The sequence below is a fragment of the Peromyscus californicus genome, unplaced genomic scaffold, assembly GCF_007827085.1.
Source record: "Peromyscus californicus insignis strain IS unplaced genomic scaffold, ASM782708v3 Scaffold_22__1_contigs__length_63687245, whole genome shotgun sequence".
Classification (NCBI taxonomy): domain Eukaryota; kingdom Metazoa; phylum Chordata; class Mammalia; order Rodentia; family Cricetidae; genus Peromyscus; species Peromyscus californicus.
This window is the reverse complement of record NW_026294525.1, coordinates 26,118,828-26,141,341: the sequence shown is the minus strand read 5'-3', so window position 1 is coordinate 26,141,341 and position 22,514 is coordinate 26,118,828. Positions and strand designations below refer to the sequence as shown.

Genomic DNA, 22,514 nt, shown 5'->3' with positions numbered 1-22,514 from the left:
TCATTCTCATTTTTAGATAGTTTTGTTTTAGAGACAGCATTTGACTCTATAGCGCAGGCTAGCCAGGCCAGGCTGGACTATAGTTCTGAGATTCCGTATGTTAACAACCATCACTTTTTGATTTTTGAGACAGGGTCTTTTTAATGTAGCCTTGCCTGTCCTGGATTCCCTATGTAGACCAGGCTGCCCTCAGCCACACAGAAACCTGCCTATCCTGCCTCCTGAGTCCTGGGATTAAAGGCGTGCATCCTTGCAACTGGCCAACCACTGTTCTTTTCACAGTTCTTCCTACCATTTCAACTGCCCTTCTCCTGCCTCCCTTTTTGGCTGCTGTTAGCACCAACATTGAGATGCCCTTAACTCTACCCCAGTGATTCTTTCCTCTTTACCACAAGAGCAAGTTCAACTTTCTCATTTTTTTATCTTCCAACTCAGCCTCCTGCACACCTGTGCATATCTAATTGTCATCATTCATTACGAGCGAACAGGAAGCAGGTCATCTATTTTCTCTCACCTCTATTTCTCCCACTGTGCTAGTTTGTTGTAATAAAACACGGGCCAAAAGCAACTTAGACAGAAATGGGTTTATTGAGCTTACACATCCCAGTCACAGTCCATCACTGAGAGAAGTCGAGGCAGGAACTCAAGGCAGGAACCTGGTGGCAGGAACTGAAACAGAGGCCATAGAGTAGCGGGTCTACCCTTTTGGGGATTGAACAACCTTTCACAGGGGTTGCCTAAGACCATCGATAACGAAGCTAAATACGTTACAATTCGTAACAGTAGCTAAGTTACAGTTATGTGTTAAGGTCCAAAAGAAGCCCCCAAGAAAGACCATCAATCACATATGCAATCAACGTGAGCATTTATTATTTCCAACATGTTGGAGTGGCAAATAGCGACTCCAAAGGGAGGTCGCAAGCTGCTTTTAAGTGGAGTTATGGGAATTGCAGGGAGGAGAGATTAATCTGGTGAAGACTGGTGGAGGAAAGATTAGTCTGGGGGCTGATTGGTGGGAGGCTCCAATGGTTAGGGATCTTCCAGCTACAGGGTAGGGAAAGCTATCTTTAGCTAGCAGAAGGCTGGGGGGGGGGGGCGCTGCTGATTGGTTGCCCCTGACTTGTGATCTTCTGAGAACTGCTTGCTCAGCTCCACCCAGTTCCAGTAAACAGAAAATAAGGTCTGGTCCCTGTCAGGGCTATCAGAAACCTGTCATGGCTCTGGTGTGGCTCCCTGGCCCTCTCATTATAAAGTAGCAATGAAGCTGGGTGGCGGCGGTGGCAGTGTATGCCTTTAATCACAGCATTCGGGAGGCAGAGTCAGGTGGATCTCTGTGAGTTTGAGGCCAGCCTGGGCTACAGAGCGAGATCCAGGAAAGGGGCAAAGCTGCACAGAGAAACCCTATCTCGAAAAACCAAAAAAAAAAAAAAAAAAAAGTAGCAATGAAAATAATTTTATTTTCATTAGGAGTCACCAAAACATGAGGAACTATATAAAAGAGTCTCAGCAATAGGAAAGTTGAGAATCACTGCCATAGAGGAATGATGCTTATTGACTTTCCCTCTATCTCATCCTGGGTTGTTTTTTTTTTTTTTACAGCTTTGGACCACCTATCTAGGGATGGCACCACCCACAGTGGGCTTGCTGGACCCTCCCGCCTCTATTATTATTATTATTATTATTATTATTATTATTATTATTATTATTATTATTTTGGTTTTTCAAGACAGGGTTTCTCTGTAGTTTTGGTGCCTGTCCTAGAACTCGCTCTGTAGACCAGGCTGGCCTCGAACTCACAGAGATCCGCCTGCCTCTGCCTCCCGAGTGCTGGGATTACAGGCGTGCGCCACCACCCGGCGTCGCCTCAGTTATTAAAAGGCCTCACAGACTTGCCTACAGGCCAATGTGATGGAGGCATTTCCTCCATTGAGGTTCCCGCTTCCAGATGACCCTGGCTTGTGTCAAGTTGACAAATAAATAGTAACCAGACACTTGGTGACAGAAATTAAGCAACTCAAAGTTGAAGCATGGCAGCAGTTTGGATTTTAAAACCTCCTCCCTATCTATATACAGGTATAAAGAGGGCTCTTCTTTTACTTGCCTCCTTCCTTTCCTGTCCTGGGCTCCATCACCCCTCATGTTAGTCAGCATTCTCTAAAGGAACAACTGAGAGAATAAACACACACACATGCACACCCCCTCATCATGTATATTGTATATCATTTACGTGTGTGTGTGCATGGTTTATTAGTGTTGGCTTATAGGCTGTGGTCATGGTATCTCTTCACAGCTGTAGAAAAGTAAGATATTCTTCCTTTTACTTTTTACTACTTTGTAAGACATTCCTTCAAGTGTTTTTAGCACCCTTGTAGTACTCCATGGTAAACTCTGAAAGTCTAGCTAAGGAGAGAAAAACCGAAGGTTGTGATGCAGTGTAGCCAACTCTTGACCCCACGGCCTGCTTTCTTTTTTGGATCAGGCTTCTTTTAAAGCTGTTCTGATTACAGGAGCTTGGAGAAGAGTCTCAGAGGATCAAAACATCTTCAGATCTTTCTGACTCCTAGCTCCTAATCTAGTTAACTACTTTAACTTTAAAAGAGAAGTGTAGTGAAGACAGCTGATGCTGGAGAGGATGTGGAGCAAGGGGAACACTTCTCCACTGTTGGTGGGAATGCAAACTTGTGCAGCCACTCTGGAAATCAGTATGGTGGTTTCTCAGAAAATTGGGAACAAGTCTTTCTCAAGACCCAACTATACCACTCTTGGGCATATTCCTAAGGAATGCTCAATCTTACCACAAGGACACGTGCTCAACTATGTTCATATCAGCATTAGTCGTAATAGCCAGAACCTGTAAACAACCTAGATGCCCCTCAACTGAAGAATGGATAAAGAAAATGTGGCACATATACACAATGAAGTATTACTCAGCAGTGAAAAACAATGACATCACGAAATTTGCAGCAAATGGATGGAACTAGAAAATATCATCCTGAGTGAGGTAACCCAGGCTCAGAAGGACAAACAGTATGTACTCACTCATAAGTGGATACTAGATGTGAGGGAAGGGATGGCCAGACTGCAACCCACAGCTCCAGAGAGGCTATCTAACAGGGAAAGACCCTAGGAGGGACACATGGATGACCCAGCGAAAAAGTGGATGAGATCTACAGGAGTGGACTGGGTGTGTGTGGGGTGACAGAGGGCGAGGAGTGGGGAATGAGAACATAGGGAAATGGGAAGGTCAAGCTGGAACAGGGACAGAGTGGGAGGGGAGGGAGGAAGATACCATGATAGATGAGGACATCATGGGAATAGGAAGAGGCAGGGTGCTGGGGAGGCTCTCAGGAATCCACAAGGATGACCCCACCTTGGTCTGCTGGCAGTGGTCCAGAGGGGGTCTGGACCGGTCTACTCTGGTGACCGGTCTAGCGAATAACCTACCTATCATCATAGAGCCTTTGTTCAGTGACTGATGGAGGCAGATGCAGAGATCCATGGCCAGGCACCAGGCTGAGCTCCAGGAATCCAATGGATGAGAGAGAGAAGGGATTCTGCAGGTGGAGGACATCGAGATCATGATGGGAGAATGTGCAGAGATGACCAGCCACACTAGTGGAAGCCCATGAACTGTGGACTGGTGGCTGTGGATCCCCCATGGGACTGGACTAGGCCCTCTGGATATGGAAGACGGTTGTTTGGCTTGAACTGTTTGGGAGGCACCCAGGCAGGGGGATCAAGATCCATCCCTGGTGCATGGGCAGGCTTTTGGGAATCTGAGGCCTGTGGTGTGACACCCTGCGCAGCCTTGGTGCAGTGGGAAGGGGCTTGGACCTGCCTAGGCTCGGTGTGCCAGGCTCTGCTGACTCCCCATGGGAGACCTTGATTTGGGGGATGTGGGGATGTGAGGCGACTTGGGAGAGAGGGCTGGGGGGTGAAAGGAGGGAGGAGGTGGGATCTGTGGGTGGTGTGTGGAGTGAGTAGAAAATTTCTTAATAAAGAAAAATGAAAAAAAAAAGAGAAGTATAGCCTAGAAATGCAAAGACTCAGTTAAAACATTAACTTTGTAGAACTATAACCCCCCAAATAGTAAGTTTTATTGGTTGTTTTTAACAAGAACGCATCAGAACTTCCAAAGGCTGGGTAATCAGATCCTTCATCAGGCCTCTTGGAGGAAGGCAGCTATAGCAAAGTCCCAGATGCTTCTTAAGAGCGCCTGCCTGGACACTGGTGATGCCATTGGTCAGCGATATGACTGGGCCAACTCCTTCAGACGCTGCAGTTTCAAAGGGAAGCTTAGCCAGATGTGATGCTGCATAACTGCCATGTTAATTAGGTGAGCCAAAAGGGGGGCTTTTGATTACTGGACTTCAATACTTTGGTAGCTGGACCTTGGTAGTCAGCCTCCGGAGGAGGCAATGGCCAAATAAGGGAATAAACCTTGGTGGCTAGCTTTAGGAATGTAATCTAATGGTTTTTAGCAAGACAGAGGGCATGGGGAGAAGGGTAAGGTCTGCCAGAGCCATGTTTGCCATGCTCTGGCTGGCTAGAGACCTTCCACGAGCCTTCTCTCTCAACCCTCAATTCTTTCTCCCAGGGATGAAGTGGAGAGTCAGAGAACATGATTGACTAGCCTTTCTGAATCTCAGATTCGTTTCTAAAACGGGGATTATGACACCCATCGCAAAGGACTGTAGTCAGGTAAACCGAGTTGGGTGTCACATATCCCTAATCCCAGCAGATAAGAAGCGTGGGCAGGAAGATCACGAGTTTAAGGCCACCCCAGCAACATAGCCAGTTCGAGAGCCGTGTGGGCCGGAGGAGACCCTGTCAAAAAGAAAACTAAGACAGACAGGCACACAGACAACATAAACAAACCCAACTCCCCCAAAGACCTGCAGAGCTTGGACACGAGCTATTTACAGAATCCCACTTTGGAGGCTCAGCGGCATCAGCGCGGCTGAACTGTCTACGGCTTTTCAAGCCCCATCAAGGTAGCCAATCGGAGAGGAGGATCCATAGGCTCCGCCTTCAGGTGTGCTCGAACGGCATGCTGGGAACTGTAGTGTATGGGGGAGGTCGTTCATCGCGGTGGCTACCCGCTTCCGGTGAGGACACTTGACAGCCAGTTCCCCCGAGGCCGTCGCAGAGGCAGAATCTGGAGTGACTAGAAACGACTTCTCTTTCCCGCGGCCGCCGGGGCCATACCTGAAGCTGGCTACGGGAGCCCTGAGCCCCAGGCTAAGCGATGTGAGCAACGCTGAGGGAGCAGGAAGGGGCGTGGCTTCCGCCTCATAGAGGGGTCCCGCCCCGGTGACGTCACTTCCGTAAACAAAGGGCGCTGTGGAGGCGCCGGTCCCAGGCTGCTGACCCGGGTGGGCGACCCCGGACTCTTGCTGCAGCTGTAGCAGAGGGTTTGGACGCTCTCTGACCCTTTTCAGTTAAGGAGGGGGATCGCAGCCTCTTCCTCCGGTATGTAGTGGGGTGAGGAGGACCCCGCAACCTGCTCCTTCGGGCCCCTCGGCACCCGCTCTGGTCACTGCTGGGTATTGATGGGTCATCACGGATGGGTTGCGGAAGGGAGATGAAGTGCAGTCCAGAGGCCCCCCTCGGTGGTCCTGGTTAGAAGCAAGGCCTCGCGTTCAACCGTGAGCAGTTCGCCCTCTCGGGAACGGTCCCTGGTGCTTGCCCTGCCAAAAGGATTTCAGGTCTCGTGACAGATGTTATCCCCCAGAAATGAGTAGTAAATCACAAGCTTGTTCCCTCGGAGACCATTGGTTTATTTGCGATGCTTTTCGTGTTAACTCTTATTTTTTTTTTCTTTTGTCACCAAATGTGTATTAGCACTCTTAGATTGGAAGGTTAGTGTGTTTGTGTGTATCATGAATTATACAGATAGATCCTCACCTCTTGGAGACCTGCTCGGTCGTCTTTAACCTGCATTGCATGTTAAACAAGTCCCAACTGATTCAAGGGGATTCACGATTGGTATCTGAGATTGATTAGAGACTGGACGTTGGACCCTTTCTCAAGAAAGCCGTCCATTAGATAGCAAAACAAAAACAAAAAACAAAACCTCAACGTTGTCTTTACAATTCCCAAGTAATTCTATTAGTCTTTTAAAATAGTGGTGGCAGGATTAAATTCAACACTCTTTTAAGTTTTAAATTTTATTGGCTGTGTATGAGGGTTTTACCTGCGTGCATACAGTGCCCCTGGAGGCCAGAAGAGGGCATTGGATACCTTGGAACTGAAATTACAGATTGTTGTAAGCCACCTTCTTGGTCCTGGAAATCAAATGAGTCATCTGGAAGAGCAGCCAGTGGCTCCTAACTGCTGAGCTGGCTCTCAAGCCCCACGGTATTTTTTTTTTTAAGACTTGACATTCATAATGCAATTGACAATTTAAAAGAATGAATAGATATTCATATTTCTGACGACTTTGTGATCCATTAATAATTGAATTTAGAAAAATCCAGATCTAAACAGCCAGTCTTGTGGCATATGCCCATCATCCTAGCACTCGGGAGCAGAGGCAGGAGCATCATCACAAGCCAGCATGGCTTACATAGTCATTTCTCAGCCAGCCAGGGACATAGAGCAATACTTTTTCTCAAAAAGAAAAGGTGAGGTGGTACACATTTTTGATGCCTTTAATCCCAACATGCAGGCAACAGAGGCAGATGGATTTCTGGGAGTTCCCAGTCAGCCTAGTCGACAGAGCAAGATCCAGGCCAGTCAGAGCTACATAGTAACACCTTATTTAAAATATAGATAGATAGATAGATAGATAGATAGATAGATAGATAGATAGATAGATAGATAGATAAGATCTGAGTATGGTGGTGCATAGCATACCAATATAATGTACATTACATAAGCCTTCAAGTTGCAGTTTAGATTATTGATGCCCCAATCTACACCTGTTTGAGTCTGGTTTGGAAGGGAGATTGAGAATCCAGCTAAAGCTCCAAGGAAGCTGGGGTTTTGCATGGGTGATTTATTTATATTGGCCACCTTATATAATGGTGGCTTCTTCAGATTAAGGGCTTTGTCTTATTCATTATTGTTTCCCCAGGACTGATGACAGTTCTGGCTTGTGGAGAAGAATCAGTAAATACTTAGAAGATATGTGAATAGAGAAAATTCTAAAAAATTTATTAGACAAAGACCTTTATGTATGGTGTGAGTTCAAGGCCACACTGGGCTACATGAGATTGATCCAGTATAGGAGAGAAAACAGAGCCAGGCAGTGGTGGCATACACCTTTTAACCACAGCACTTGAGATCTCATACCTTTGCTTGGGAAACACACACACCTTTAATCCTAGGAAGTAAAATGACAGGACACAGAAAGGTATATAAAGCATGAGGAAACAGGAACTCACTCTCTTTAGGCTGAGGATTTCATAGAGGTAAGAACTAGTGGTTGGCTGTTCTGCTTCTCTGATCTTTCAGTCTTCACCCTGATATCTGGCTCTGGATTTTTATTAAAAGATCATCTAAGATTTGAACGACGTTTGTGTACATTAGCAAAGTAAATTAGACATAAGGGATTCCTTGTCCTAACTTTAATGCCTTGAAATTCTTGCTCTTTCGGTCTGTGGAATGAGCCTTTGACTCTCTTTACAAAAATATTAGCATATAGCTGTAACCACTATCTTTCAATATTTAGGTCATATGAAGCTGGTGTTGATGCGTCGAAGAACTTAAAACAATGGAAGAGCGGAAAGTGAAGAGGAAGAGCCCCAAGTCTTTCAGTGCCCACTCTACTCAGGTTGTTAATGCCAAAAAAAATGCCATCCCAGCGAGTAAAAGCACAGGCTTTTCAAATCCCACAGCACAGTCAACTTCCCAGCGGCCAAAGTTAAAGAGGTGAGTTCTTTCCTTTGAGGTTTTCACAGTTAAGTGCTATTAAGTAGTTAACTTCTCTATCCAGCCTCGTTTCCTCTCATGGTTTGACTTTTCCCAGTGCTAGAGATTGAGTCCTCACACATGCTGTGCTCTGCCTCTGAGCCACAGTCTCAGCCCAGGCTTTGACTCTTATAGCAGCGACTGCGAGAGTTGCGTTTGAATAAATATTCAGAAAGGTGTTTTTAGCCCCGGAGAGCTCGATCAGTTGGTAAAACTCCCATCCTACAAACCTAAAGGCTTGAGTCTCATCCCTAGAACCCACTTGAAAACACCTGGTAGCTCATTCCTGTTTTCCCAGCCTGGGGAACACAAGAGGATTCCTGGGGCCTGCTGGCCAGACAGTCTAGTTTAGTTGGTGACCTCAAAGAAAGTGCTCCTGGGATAACTCTACGAGCATCCTATGATCTCCACTTGCCTGCACACAAATAGGCACAGCCACACGGCCATGCACACCCTCATGCACAGACACACATGTGCATAAAGGAAACACATTTTAATAAGTGGAGTTTTATAGTGTATGTCTGTCTTCTTCTCTGAGAGGTGTTAACTGATGAAGTTATCTAGTAGATAAATACTTCCAACTTTGAAAGAAAAGAAGTACATTTGCTACACAGACACCTTAAAATCCCTAGTGGATTCTCTCCCAAGTTTAAAGAGAGTATGAGTATTGTGGGGATCTTTTTAAGCTGTACATTCCAGATCAGCAGGAGTGGGGCTTCACATGACCCTTTGTAATAAGCTCACAGGTGAGGTAATGGACAGCACTTGGAGTGTTTCTTATCAAATTGACACAGGCCGGAGTCCTCTGGGAAGCCAGATCTTCAACTGAAGCAATGCCTCCATCAGATTGGCCTGTAGGCAGTTCTGTGGGGCATTTTCTTGATTAGTTATTGATGTGGGAGGGCCCAGTCCACTGTGGGCAGTGCCACCCTTGAGGAGGTGGGTCTGGGTTGTATAAGAAAGCAGGCTGAGCATGCCAGTAAACAGAGTCCCTCCATGGACTGTGCTCCAGTTCCTTCCTGCAGGTTCCTACCTTGAGTTTCTGCCCCACTTCCCTGCACAGTGGACTATGAACTCTAAGCCAGATCAACCCTTTCCTCCCTAGTTGCTTTCTGCCGTGGTCTTCATGACAGTAAGAGGAAGCAAACTAAGACACTGAATGACGTGGTTTAATACCATATAAAATACCCATATAAAAACCACAGGCCAGTGGCTAAAGAGCTTGCTGCACAAGCGTGAGGATCTGAGTTCGGATCCCCAGCATCCAGGTAAAACCCAAGGTGTGACAGTGCACATCTGGATCTCCAGCACCAACGGTGTGGAGATGGGGGTCCCTGGGGCTTGTTGCTGAGCAGTCTAGCCGATGTGGCAAGCTCCAGGTTTGATGAGAGTCTGCCTTGGCTGGCCTAGAACTCACTATGTAGACTAGCCTGGCCTTGAACACATAGGGCGCTCTCTTCTTCCCTTCCTCCAGAGTGCTCAGATTAAAGATGTGCACCACCACTCCAAGTTCCATTTTTTTTTTTTTTAGATTTTCATTTTATTTGTATGGGTGTTTTGTCTTCATGTCTGTTTGTACATGTCTGGAGTCTGAATGTCAGACCGAGGGTGTTGAATCCCCTGGAACTGGAGTTACAGACAGTTGTAAGCTGCCATGTGGGTGCTGGGAATTGAACCCTCATCCTCTGGAAGAGCAGCTAGTGCTTGTAACCACTGAGCCTTCTCTCCAGCCTGAATTCTAAATTGCTTATGAGTTGTTAGTTTCTTTCTTTACCCCACCCCATCCATGCACCCTCCCAGACCCTCATACAAAGGTGTATGTACACATACACATGCCCTATTCATCGTATCCTTGTGAGTATAGTTGTGGGGATGAGGTCTTCATTCATTACTGTGTGAAAATCGAGTCCTGAGTCTCTGTATGTAGAGTACTGAATCCAGAATCTACAGTACTTGTTAAAGGCAACGCCAACGCCTTTGGCTTTTTTTTTTTTTTTTTTTTTTTTTTGGTTTTTCGAGACAGGGTTTCTCTGTGTAGCTTTGCGCCTTTCCTGGAACTCACTTGGTAGCCCAGGCTGGCCTCGAACTCACAGAGATCCGCCTGGCTCTGCCTCCCAAGTGCTGGGATTAAAGGCGTGCGCCACCACCGCCCAGCCGCCTTTGGCTTTTTAACCCTTACTTGGATAGCACCCTTAGAAGTCTGGCTGGCTCTGTGCTGTGTGAACTCCTCTTTCTCTGTTTTTACATAGGAGTATGCATGGCACCATCTCTCTAGTGTCTGAGAGCCCAGTATGTGCAGATGTATGTGATAAGAATTCATCAAAGGGCTCCCAGATCCCTTTCTGTGGAAATAGCAGCCTGATTGAGGCTTGAAGGGTTCATGAGCAGTGGCCTGGCAAGATGCTAGAAAGTGAAGGATCTGATTGTGGGTCTAGGACTCCGATCAGATGGTGAATATGCTTCAAGGAGGCTAATACCATTAGGGGTTGGTTGTTCTGTTTTATTTGAAACAGGGTCTCTCGGGAGCGGGTGGGGGGGGATCCCTCACTGTCCTTAGACTCGATATGTAAATCACGCTGGTCATCCACCTGCCTCTGCCTCCTTCCTCTGCATCAGGATTAAAGGTTTAAATAACTACACCGAAGAAAAAGCAGGGTTTCTGAAGGGTATTGGATTAAGGCAGGCCTTAGCTCTTGAAGGCTTAAATTATCGAGCTGGCATTATTTAGAAATGGATTTGTCTGCCTCGTTGGGAGGAAAAGGAGACCAGGGACCATATACAGGACCAGGTGGGCCATCTGGGAAGATGTGGGGAGCTGTTAGGTCAAGACACAGGATGGTGGCAGTGGCTAAGGAGAACATAGAGAAGTTAGATTATGGTTACTCAGTTGGGCTTCAAAACTGCATGAGGGGCTCTGAGGAGGGTGGCAGGATTCAGAATGTTACCAGGTTCTCGATTCTGGATTTTAAATGTCTTTCTCCTAAGCCCAAGCACGCCTGGCATGCTGTCTTAAGAGCAGAAACCCCAAAAAGACTCACCCAGCTCTAAATAGTTTAAGGATAACATTTAGAAAAGGGAGTATGTGGTGTGTTTTACTGAGAAATGAAATATACAAACTAGGATACTGAAAAGATTTACCAATTTTCTTTTCAATCTAACAAAGTAGCATATTGCATAAAGGTACTAACAAAACTTTTGACATTTCTCAGTGGTTACACTTTATGTATTTGAGATTTTTCACCACCTGTTTTTGTTTGTTGTTGGCTGGAGGTTTCAGGTTTTATTTAGTATTGATTTTCTTGTTTTCAAAAAAAATGTTTGTTTATTTAACTAAGAAGTTACGCGGGAGTTTAATCTAGAACACCCTGAGAGATCTAACGTGGTGAATTGTATCGTCTCTGCAGAGTGATGAAAGAGAAGAACAGACCTCAAGCAGGAGAAGGGAAGGGGGCTCAGTCCACCCCCATCCAGCACTCCTTCCTCACGGACGTCTCCGATGTCCAGGAGATGGAGCGCGGGCTCCTCAGTCTGCTGAATGATTTCCACTCTGGAAAGCTGCAGGCGTTCGGTAAGCCTGCTGGTGTGCTCTTCATGCCTCGGGTTAGGATGTTTGCAGCCTGTGTTCTGGAATGTTTCTTTCTTCCTGTTGTCTGGTTGGTTCTTGTGAGTGCATGTGAAAGCCAGAGGACGACCTTGGGCGTCATTCCTTAGCACCACCCACCCACCTCCCACCTCGTTGTTCGAGGGTCTCTCAAAGAATCCTTTTCTCTTGTTAAAAGGCAAAGGGATGCTGGATGTGGTGACTCAGGCCTGCAATCCCAGTATCTAGAAGGGAGAGGCAGGAGGGTGAGAGGTCCAAGGTCATCCTCAACCACATAGGGAGTTTGAGGCCATTCTGGGCTACCTGAGCCTGTCTCAGGACAAGCATGCCCAGAGAGGGCTGGGTATGTATGTGGCCTTGTTGGTAGTTGGTAGATTGCCTAGTGCTTACAAAGTCCTCTCTTTGACACCCAGCACTACATAAAGCCCAGCATGGGAGCACACAGCTCTAATCCCACTTCTCGGGAAATAGAGGCAGGAGAACCAGACAGTTCAGAGACATCCTCAGCTACACAGTGGCTTTGGAGGCAATGTGGGCTACATGAAACCTCCCTCAAAAACAGATCAGCAAAACACTGAGGGAGAGGGAGAGAAGGGGCCACGAAATATACAGACATAAAATGTAAGAATTTAGATTTTATTGTCATGGAATATAATTTGCTTTCTAAAATTATTGGGGGGATTTTTTAAAGGATGTTTTTGGGGCCAGAGAGATGGCGCAGTGGGTAAGACAGTCAGCCACTCAGCCATGAGGACCTGAGTTTGTACCCAGTACTTGTGTTAAAACGCTGGGCACGGCCAGGTGGTGGCGGCAGCGCACGCCTTTAATCCCAGAACTCAGAGGCAGAGCCAGGTGGGTCTGTGTGAGTTCGAGGCCAGCCTGATCTACAGAGCGAGATCCAGGACAGGCACCAAAACTACACAGAGAAACTCTGTCTCGGAAAAAACAAACAAATAAAAAAACCCCAAAAACTGGGCATGGGCATAAGCAGGCCTGTAACTCCAGAGATATGGGAAGCAGATTTCTGGGGCTCGCTGGCTGTTAGCCTTGGTCCAGGTTCACTGAAAGACCCTGTCTTAAAGGAATAAGGCAGAGTGGTGGGACAGGACACTTGATACCCTCCTGGCCTCTGCATGCCAGTCTGCACAAGTGCATTCCTGCATACTATATAATACCACCACACAAGGGAAGGTTAGCCGAAATGTTAAAGTAGGATTGCTATTATGGGATAAATATCCTGAAGTGCTCATTTAAATTAGGTCCTCAGTCCCTATAGATGGTCTTTTATGCCCCTTCCTTCTTTTGAAGGCAACCTAATCCATTTCTGAAAAAAAAAAACCATATCATATAATTTATCTATTTAAATAATAGGGGAAGTCTTTATCAGCTAAACCAATTTAGGCTTACTGTATTCAATTTGCTTTTAAGTTTGGAAAGTGTCTTACTATGTATGTAGCCTGGCTATCCTGGAGTTCATGATCTTCTGCCTCAGCTTTCCATGCACTGGGAATTTTCCCCTCTTTTGAAGCAGGACCTTGTATTGCTCAGGCTGGCTTTGAACTCGTTGTGTAGCTGAGGATGACCTTGAACTTCTGATTTTCCCGTTGCCACCTGTCTCCCACTGCTAGGATTATAGGCACATGCCCTGACACCCTGTTTATACAGACTGGGAGTTGAACTCTGGTCTTTGAGACTGCTACACAAGCATCCTACCAAACTGAGTTACATTCTCATCCTGTTGACTGGTTTTTGAGGCAGGGTCTCATGTATTGTAAGCTAGCCTTGAATGCATTGTGTAGCAGAGACTGCTCTTCAATCCTTGATCTTCCTGTGTCTCCACATTCCAAGTGCTGAAATAGAGAAGTGGGTCACCACACCAGCTCCAGTTTTATTAGTAATAGGAGTATCCTGAATGCTTTGGTTTCTTGTTTTGTTGGCCATGTATGGAATACTCTTTTTCTTTGGGCTCCCCCAGCAGTAGACATTATCTTTCAGTTTTTTCCAGTCAAGTGAAATTTTTTTAAATGGCCATCAGATTTGCATTTCCATGTCTACTTGTTAAGTAGTTGGATTACTCTCATCAGGGCCTTTACATAGTTTTTAGTCTGGAAATTTCTTTATCTATCATTGTCAAGAGCCCTTTGTATGTTTTGCCTGTAAACAATCCATTTTTCCTGACTTATTTTTCCAAATATATGTGTCTTTAGATGTTGTGATAGTTTATTTAATCCTGTAAAGTTCTTGACTTTTGTATACTAACATCTCTTGTCTTTTGTGGTTCCTGGGTCTTTAGTCCTTAGTAATGCTTATATTTGACAAAGAAACCAGGCTCAGGCCTGTAATCCCAGTACTGGGGAGGCTGAGGCAGGAGAATCCTAAATTCAAAACCAGGCTGCATTACATAGGAGCCCCTGACTCCAAAAGAAGGAGCATTATTTCCTTCACAGTCGTGTTCCGCCACCTCATGCTCCACTCCACACCAACAGCATGGCATCCATCCCAGAATGTTTTCACGTTTTCCTCTCTTCCCTGCTCACTCTTCTCAGTGGCAATCCCTGTACTTCTTTTACTTAGCTTCCTCCCTTAAGGTCAGGTCATTAACGGTTTTGTTTTGTTTTGTTTTGTTTAACAACTTAATGCCTAAAAGCCCACCACTTTATCTGTAAACTATGGGCATTTATCTGGATATGCAAGGACTGGGTCTTTCCTCATGGATCCCTCCAGGGAATCACTAAGCCTTTCTTAGCTGCCATTGATCTTTTGCCCTTCAAAACATGTCCTTTTTATCTTAGGAAGCTTCTGTTGTCTCCTGGCAGGCCATCTAGGTCTGCCTTCCTCTCCATTTTCCTCTGTCAGGTCTGCATCTCTGTATTCATTCATTCATATTCTCACTCATTCTCTCGCTCCCTCTCTCCCCCTCCCCTGCCCCTCCTCCCCTTCTCCCTCTTCCTCTCGTCCTATGAACACATATCTCTTCAGGAGATCCAAATGCTGATACACACACTTAGGATGCCACACCTGGCTCCATTTCAGTGCTAGCTGAATTATAGTGTGCTTCTGCAATATATGTAGGGAAAATGGTGGGACTTTTGTTTTGTTTTGTTTGTTTGTTTTAAATTGGAGTACCAAGAGGTTGCAGAGGCTGCAATTAAACCAGATGAAGATATAGACTATGTCATGTGTATATATGTTAGTTGTTCTGGGCAGGTAAAATCACTATGCTGAGCCGGGCAGTGGTGGCGCACGCCTTTAATCCCAGTACTCGGGAGGCAGAGCCAGGCGGATCTCTGTGAGTTCGAGGCCAGCCTGGGCTACCAAGTGAGTTCCAGGAAAGGCGCAAAGCTACACAGAGAAACCCTGTCTTGAAAAACCAAAAAAAAAAAAAAATCACTATGCTGGACTTAAGAAATGATGAGACCCATGCCTTAGTGAAGTTGTCTTGCATATGATTGAAAATATCATTACACTGTGTAATGTATAATCATCACACTTCATAAATATTTGCATTTCTGTTTCCTAAAGGAAGAATATATAATTGGCTGGAAAAATAATTTGTGGTTAAAATTCTTAGACAATTCCTCATTTTACTCAGAGTACTACAAAATGTTGGCTTTTCAGTTCAACTGGCAGGTGTCAAAATGGACATAATTATGGCGTTACTCCTTCTGCATACAATGTTACAGTGGAAGAAAAAAAGTCTTCCCTACTTAAGGAGTGATTTCGCTTTAATATTTTATGCCTGATTTTATTTTAGGGCCCAGGATTATTTCTTAGGTTGGTCATTGTTTCCCTGGCCAATAATTGTATTTGCTCCCAACAGTGAAGAGGCCAAGACAGGAAGATTGTGAACCAGCTTGGCTACCCTGTCTCAAAAAAATTGAGGATTTATGATCATACACAGAAAACAATTATTAGTAAGCCAGTTTACAAACAAAGAAAATGGATTTCTTTTGCGCACCTGGAATTGAAAAGCTGTTCCTCGGGGGTTATAGGCTTTAACACTAATCTTTGTTAATGTTCTGGAATGTTCCCCAGGAAATGAATGTTCCATAGAACAGATGGAACATGTCCGGGGAATGCAGGAGAAATTAGCTCGCTTGAACTTGGAGCTGTACGGGGAGTTAGAGGAGCTTCCCGAGGATAAGCGGAAAGCGGCCAGCGATGCCAACCTGGACAGACTTCTGTCTGACGTGAGTGGAGTGCTCTGTTGTCTAAAAACATCTTCCTGCAACAACACCCACATATCAGTAATCATATACATATACTGTATATATGTAATGTCATATATATCATTTATCATATACATATATATTCAGTGTTTGCAGTCATCCCCACTGTATAATTCTAGAACATTTTCTTTACCCCCTAAAGAAGCCTGTGTGTTAGTTTCTCCCCCCCACGCCCTAGCAACCCCTCATGTCCTTTCTCTCTCAATGAACTGGCCTCTGTGGCACTTATACACGGCATTGTGCACTGTGTGCCCTCATGGGGGTTCTCTTAGTTCTGTGTCCTCAAATTTCACCTCTGTTACACTTGACTCCCCTTAGAGAAATACAGTCTAAGAAATGCTTAAACTTAGATTTGTGGAAGCATGTATTATCATAATCCTGGTAAACTTCTGAAGGCACTACTTGCTTCTGTACATTTTTACATATGTGCCTGTATTCTGTAGAGACCTTGTCCATATGCAGATCCGAAGTCCATAGAAGACACCAGTCAGAAGACCTTTGCCTGCCTGGATGGTTTCTTATTTTTAAATATAGACCAGCGTTGGTCTTTACAGCAATTGAGAACATTTCCATCTGTCAGTCCAGAGCTACCGTAACAGAGCACCGCAGACTGGGGCTTAAACACTAGAAATTTATTTTCTCACAGTTCTGGGAGCTGGAGTTGGAGATCAAAGTGTTGTGTAAGGCTTCAGTTCTCCATGGTGGGTAGCCATCTTAATGCTCACGGAATTCTTCTCCTGTGCACATCTGTCCAGATTTCCTTTTCTTGTTAAGGTCCTGTTGGACTAGGGCCCACTCCACTGACCTCATTTTGCCTGGATTACCTCTTTAAGGCTCTGTCTCCAAATCCCCACATATTCTGCCATATTCTGACTGACAGCTAGAATGTATGAGTTGGGGATGGAGTGGGGCACTGCTCAGCCCATAACATCTTGTCAATTTGCCTCTTTAAAACCTTTTTTAGGGGGCTGAGAAGCTGACTCAGCGACTAAAAGTACTTGCTGCTCTTGCAGAGGACCCAGAGTCTGTCGCCAGCACCCACATGGCGGCCCTCGACCGTCTGTAGCTCCAGTTCCGGAGATCTGAAGCCCTCTTCTGGCCTCTGAGGGCACACCTCTGTGGTGCACATGCTTACATGTGGGCAAAACACTCATACCCGTAAAATAAAAATAAATAAATCTTTCCAGCCTTCTTTAGGGAGCTAGGGAGAGAGCTCAGTCAGCCAAGTCCTTGCTGCTCCAGCGTGAGGGCCTGAGTTCAGACCCTCAGTACCTGCAACCCCAGCCCTGGAGAGGTGGGGATGCAAAGATCTCTGGGCTTACTGGCCACCCATTCTTGCTGCATTTGTGAGCTCCAGGTTTGCTGAGAGATCCTGTCTCAGAAAACTAAGGTGGAGAACAATTGAGGAAGACACGAAACGTTGACCTCTGGCTTCCCCATGTGCAGATGCACACACTTGCACGTGTGTACACACCAAACCTTTGTAGAACAAAGGGAAATAAATAAAAACTGACTTCAGCGTATTTTAGCTTCGTTGTTCATAGCTTGTCATTGTTCACCAGTGACAAGAGTTTGTTTCTGCTGCTTTTCTTCACTCTTTTTTTTTTTTTTTTTTTAATAAGTGTGAGGCAACTGTCGAGACAGGGTTTCCTGGTGTAGTTCAGGCTTTCTTAGAACTCATTCTGTAGACCAGGCTGGCCTCAAACTCAGCCAACCTCCTCTGCCTCCTGAGTGCTGGGATTAAAGGCCTGCGCCACCTCCTCCTGGTGTCTGCCCATGCTCTCCAAGCTTTAAGCCTAGAAGATTAGCAGTGCATGCTTGTAATCCGAGCACTTGGGAATTGGATGAAGGAGGAACAGGAGTTCAAGGTTAGCCTCACGTACATGAGACCTCTCGCAGAAACAACAAAAATCCCTTCAAGCCTGTTCTTTTAAATGTCAAGTCTGCCATATAACATTCAGTGTCACAAGTTCATGCTTTGTGCTTTATTTCTATTAAATAGAAGCTTAATTTCTGCACTTTTGGTGCATTTAGGAAAATGCTGTATCTTGGCAAAAAGAACACTGAATTTGAAACCAGGAGGCATAGTGCAAGGCTCACATCAGTGTTCTTCTTGGTAACGGTGAACCTAGTTACCAAGTCTAGTTAACCTACCTACTTACCTTCTTTTCTTTTTGAAAATGTTTTTTTTTTTTTGTTTGTTTCTTTTTTCGAGACAGGGTTTCTCTGTGTAGCTTTGGAGCCTGTCCTGGATCTCACTTCGTAGACCAGGCTGGCCTCGAACTCACAGAGATCCGCCTGGCTCTGCCTCCCGAGTGCTGGGATTAAAGGCGTGCGCCACCACCGCCCGGCTCTGAAACTGTTTTGAGTTACTGGAGATTAAGCCCCGAGGGCCTCAGGAATGCAAGACAAGCACTCCACCACTAAGCTACAGATTCAGACAGCATTTCTATACTTTATATTTCCCCTTCTAAAGTTAAAGATAGTGTGGTCTGAATGTCTGTATCCTTCTAGAACTCATACTTTCATGTTCTTCCCCTGAAGGTGGTACACCAAGAGACAGGTCTTTGGAAGGTAATTAGGTCAAGAGTGAGATTTAGTATCCTGGGAAAAGAGGCTGGAAAGAGACACCCCACTGCTTCTGTTTTGTGAGGACATAGTACAAGATACTGTTGTTCTGTTAGCCAGACACAGGTTCTGTTGACTTCTTAATCTTGGATGGCTGGTCTCGAGAGCCTTCAGAAATGGGTTTCTTTTTTTCTACAAACCACTAATTTAATGATATTTTGTTAGAGACTCTTTCAAAAAGAAATAACAAACAGTAGAGATTACTGCCATTTTAGGTGATTCTAAGAATACTTGCAAAGCTCTAGTCTTCAGCATTTGCTTCTACTCTCTCTTAGGGTCTTCCATTCAGGCTGCAGCTACTTCATAGTTATTTTATAAAAAGGAATTTCCCAACCTAGAAAATTAAAAAAACAACTTTTTTTTCGATAATTTGTTCATTCAGTTAAAGAAAACCTACATGAAGCTATTTTAAAACATGGTTTACAGTGACCTACAAATATTTATCTTGTCAAAATTAATATTCAATTTGTTTCTTTGTGTTGCAGTTAGAAGAATTGAATTCTTCTATGTATCCTTTGCCTACTATCAACAGTGTAAAGTTCATAATCTGTAGTTCCGGGGAAATAATTCCTACCATATCTTATTTTACTACTAGGGCTTTGTGTCTTCCCTTTTACTTTCCAAATCAAATTGTTTCATTGTTTCACATGCTGAAATTCTGTGTCTGGTTTGTTCTTTGCCTTATATTGTTTTCTTATTTTTTCAAAAGAAATTTAATTATTACATTTCAAGTCATGAAAATTGTGTATTGGACTATAAGAATTATTTTGACTCTTAGATTCTGAGACTGCCTAGCAGATATCCAAAGTTATGCTTAATAGTATTACTTAAGGTGTATAAAATTGAAAGTCAGGTGCCACTAAAACACAACTTTCAAGGGCCCTTTCACGGATGTCGACATGGCATCTCCATGCCAAAGCTAGGGCAGTGTAGGAATACCTTGCAGGAAAACACCAAGTCACAGGTAGGTTATTTTGATTTTGATATTTCAGTCTGAAACAATGACTTAAGGAACTTTTCAAACTTTTTCTTTTAATGTATTTGTCAACATAATTGCTAATATACAAGAATAATAGGAAACAACCCTGCCTTCAACCTGCTTTCATATGAGAAGGTAACTTTCTTTAACATGATAATGGCATGAGATAGGACTTCTGAAATGTGGTTCACACTTCAGTAATGGGACATTTCACACGTCCTTTAACATCTCCAAGCGGCTTCTGTAATACTAGCTGCTTTGGGTAATGGTATATATGAGGAAATTTCTAAACTATGTAGAATATACAGACGTTAGAGTAGCAAGTCTGAATCCTGCTGTATCGTTTTATACTGTTACTAACTGCCCAGCCTTGGGTAATGGTATATATGAGGACATTTCTAAACTATATAGAATACACAGACATTAGAATAGCAAGTCTGAATCCTGCTGTATCATTTTATACTGTACTAACTGCTCAGCTGTGCAGTAACAACCATTAAGTCTGTGCTTTTGCTTTGAGCGTGGACATGACCATGAACTCCACTTGCCATTCTTAAGTAGGTGTCAGCTCTCACCACGTCTGCTCCCGTCCCTCCTTCCTTCTCTGTATGACACTGAAGGAAGGCACTTAGAACCTGGTTCTTCGGTGTTTTGATTTTATGTTCTGACTTGAGCTTCAGTATTCAATACGGAAGTCACGAGCTGTATAGCTATTGAGCTTACGACGGATTTATCTAGTCAGAATTAAAATAGGCTTTGACTGTAACAAGGACAGTGAATTTCAGACATGAAAAGAAACCCAAACATTTCAATTCTGATTGCATGTTGAAAGCATTGCTGCTGTGACTTTATTTGGTTATTTTGAGACAAGGTCTCCATGAGATACCCCCCAGGCTGGCCTCCATCCTAAGATACCCCTGCCTGTGCCTTTTGAGTGCTGGAGTTGCAGGAGTGCATGTTCCACCATGCCTGATTTGAATTTTAAAAGAATTATATCTGGATAGAGCCAGCAGGATGGTGCTTGTTAGTAGCCTGGGGACCTGAGTCTTACCATGACCCAGGTAAGACTAAGGGAGAGAATGGGCTCCACAAATCTGACCTTTGAGCTCCACACACACCATGGCATGGCCAAATACACAATACATTAAAAATTTAAATTGAAATATATCTGAGTAAATACACATTTAAATTAATGTCACCTATTTTTCCTTTTAACTCAGTGTTAGAACCTTAAAAACTGTATTTGTAGGTTACATTATATATTTCTCTAGACTTCAGACATTGCCAATCAATTAATCTTCTTAAAACGTCACTTTTTTCTCTTCAATTCTTGTTTTGTTTTGCTTTTCAATCCGGATCCCCTTCTACAACCCAGGCTGGCCTAGCACTCACTGTGTGGTGCAGCCTGGCCTTAAACTTGCAGCAATCCTTCTGCCTCACTCCCCCTACTGCTGGTTTCATGCATTGGCTCTTGCCAATGCTTTTTTATTGTTATTCTTTACCACTGTCAACTTTTTTACAGGCTTTTTCCAGGCGATCACAGTACATACATCACATTAGAGTAGTTGTTCCCGCTGAGCTGTGTCCTTCGATGTCTCAGAGCACATCATGTTCATTCGTACCAGGGTGTCCTTTGTTGAGCCTGCAGTTCTGATGCAGACACACTCTAGCCTTTTCCCCTCCTCTCTGTCAGACAGGTGACATTCATGCTGACTGGCCACTCCCGTCCAACGCTCGGTTTGTACCTGGAAGCTAGCAGTCTGCCTTCCTTCACTGTCGGGTGGTTTTTCTGTGTTAAATCTCAAACCTCCCCACTAGCCAGGAGTACTTTGGATGGCCATGCCTTTGTCTGTGTGCTGTTGCGACCTCTCCATATATGCTGCCGACTCGGAGCTGTCCTTAGTGTCTCCACTGTTTGAACTGGGCAACAGGTAAACAGTTTAGGACTAAGGAAAATGAAAGGTAGTTGTGAGAAGGGGCAAGGACACATGCAGAAATTCTGTTTTAGTCAGTTTTCTTGAAGGATGATTAAGATTATATAAAAGGTTACAGAGTTGTGATAATTTTTTCAGGTTTGGCTTTATAAGGAAATTGTTTCCCCAAACATGGTAAAATGGCATCTTCGAGGATTGTCTTAAGTTGGTTAGACTTTTAATGTTTCATTTTCACTGGTTCCTTATCATGAAAATGCTTCTTGCTGCATTAAAAATGAGCCCGGACAGACATGATGCTATACTCCCATGACTCCAGCACTGGAAGTTGAGGCAGGAGGATCTGGCATTTGAGACTGCATAACTAGATCCTAAATAAATGTTTTTAAGCTTCGAATTATACACATGGCGTTGTTCTCTGCATTGAGTCACTGTCCAAACTTGTTGGAAACAGGACAGCTTTCCCTTTAAGCCTCCCCTGCTCTCCCTCCCTCCCTCCTTCCCTTATCCCATTTCTTCTGTTTCCCGGGTACTGAGTGGAAATTTCTGAAATTTAAAGAAGTACTCACTTTAAAATGAAAACCTTCTTAACTGGTGACTCCAGACAGAAGCTGCATTTGGCAGACGCGCAGGATGTTCCCAATCCGTCCACCAGCTAACGCGGCGTGCAGCCTGCTCTGGGGGATTCGCAGAGGAGCAGCAGCCATTGCTTTCCCAGCCGAGCCCAGTAGCAGAATCATCTTCCACAACAACATTCACGTGCTGAGAGCCAAGTGCAGTGATTGTGTTCACACGCCCGCCCGCCCGCCGCTTCTAGTCCATGTGCTTGCTGTAATCCACCGCTGGGGAGGGCGTGGCCTGGCTGCAGGTCGATCCGGAAGTGGGATGCAGTGGGGTGCGGAGTTGTGCTGCTGAGTTTTCTTCTGTTGCCTTAAGGTTATACTTGAAATGCTCTGTGCTAAACATTCGGTGGGGCTGAAGGGTGTGTCCTGCGATCACCACACCGAGCGAGTTCTGGTCACCCGGTGGTGGTGCACAGGCCTCCTGTGGCAGCCCAGCTTCAGTTTACGTCAGACAATCAGTACACACGCAGGTGTGTTTCCCAATGGCCAGTGACAAATGTTTAATAAGTATTTGTGAGATTCGCTATTTTTAATAAAGTGATTGTTTTAAATGATGGTCTCTGTTGTCTGTTTGGAAGACCCAGTAGTCTTCAGTCTGGAAACAAGGAT

The 22,514-nt window shown here is 44.7% G+C and overlaps 1 protein-coding gene across 2 annotated transcripts; it reads left to right on the top strand.

Annotated features, from left to right (window-relative positions):
* Positions 1-5,093: 5,093 nt before the first annotated feature.
* On the top strand, positions 5,094-22,461 carry Ccdc28a (coiled-coil domain containing 28A). Of its 2 annotated transcripts, none has more exons than XR_008221233.1 (6): positions 5,094-5,472; positions 7,676-7,875; positions 11,319-11,482; positions 15,551-15,705; positions 16,709-18,880; positions 21,887-22,461. XR_008221233.1 is itself a non-coding variant. In XM_052751112.1 (6 exons), exons 2-6 carry the CDS (start codon positions 7,718-7,720, stop codon positions 21,939-21,941), a joined length of 555 nt encoding a protein of 184 aa, XP_052607072.1. In that variant the 5' UTR covers positions 5,101-5,472; positions 7,676-7,717; the 3' UTR covers positions 21,942-22,461. The 2 variants fall into 2 exon arrangements, 1 of the variants encoding a protein (XP_052607072.1); XM_052751112.1 differs by having other exon boundaries at positions 5,101-5,472; positions 18,858-18,880.
* Positions 22,462-22,514: the final 53 nt, after the last annotated feature.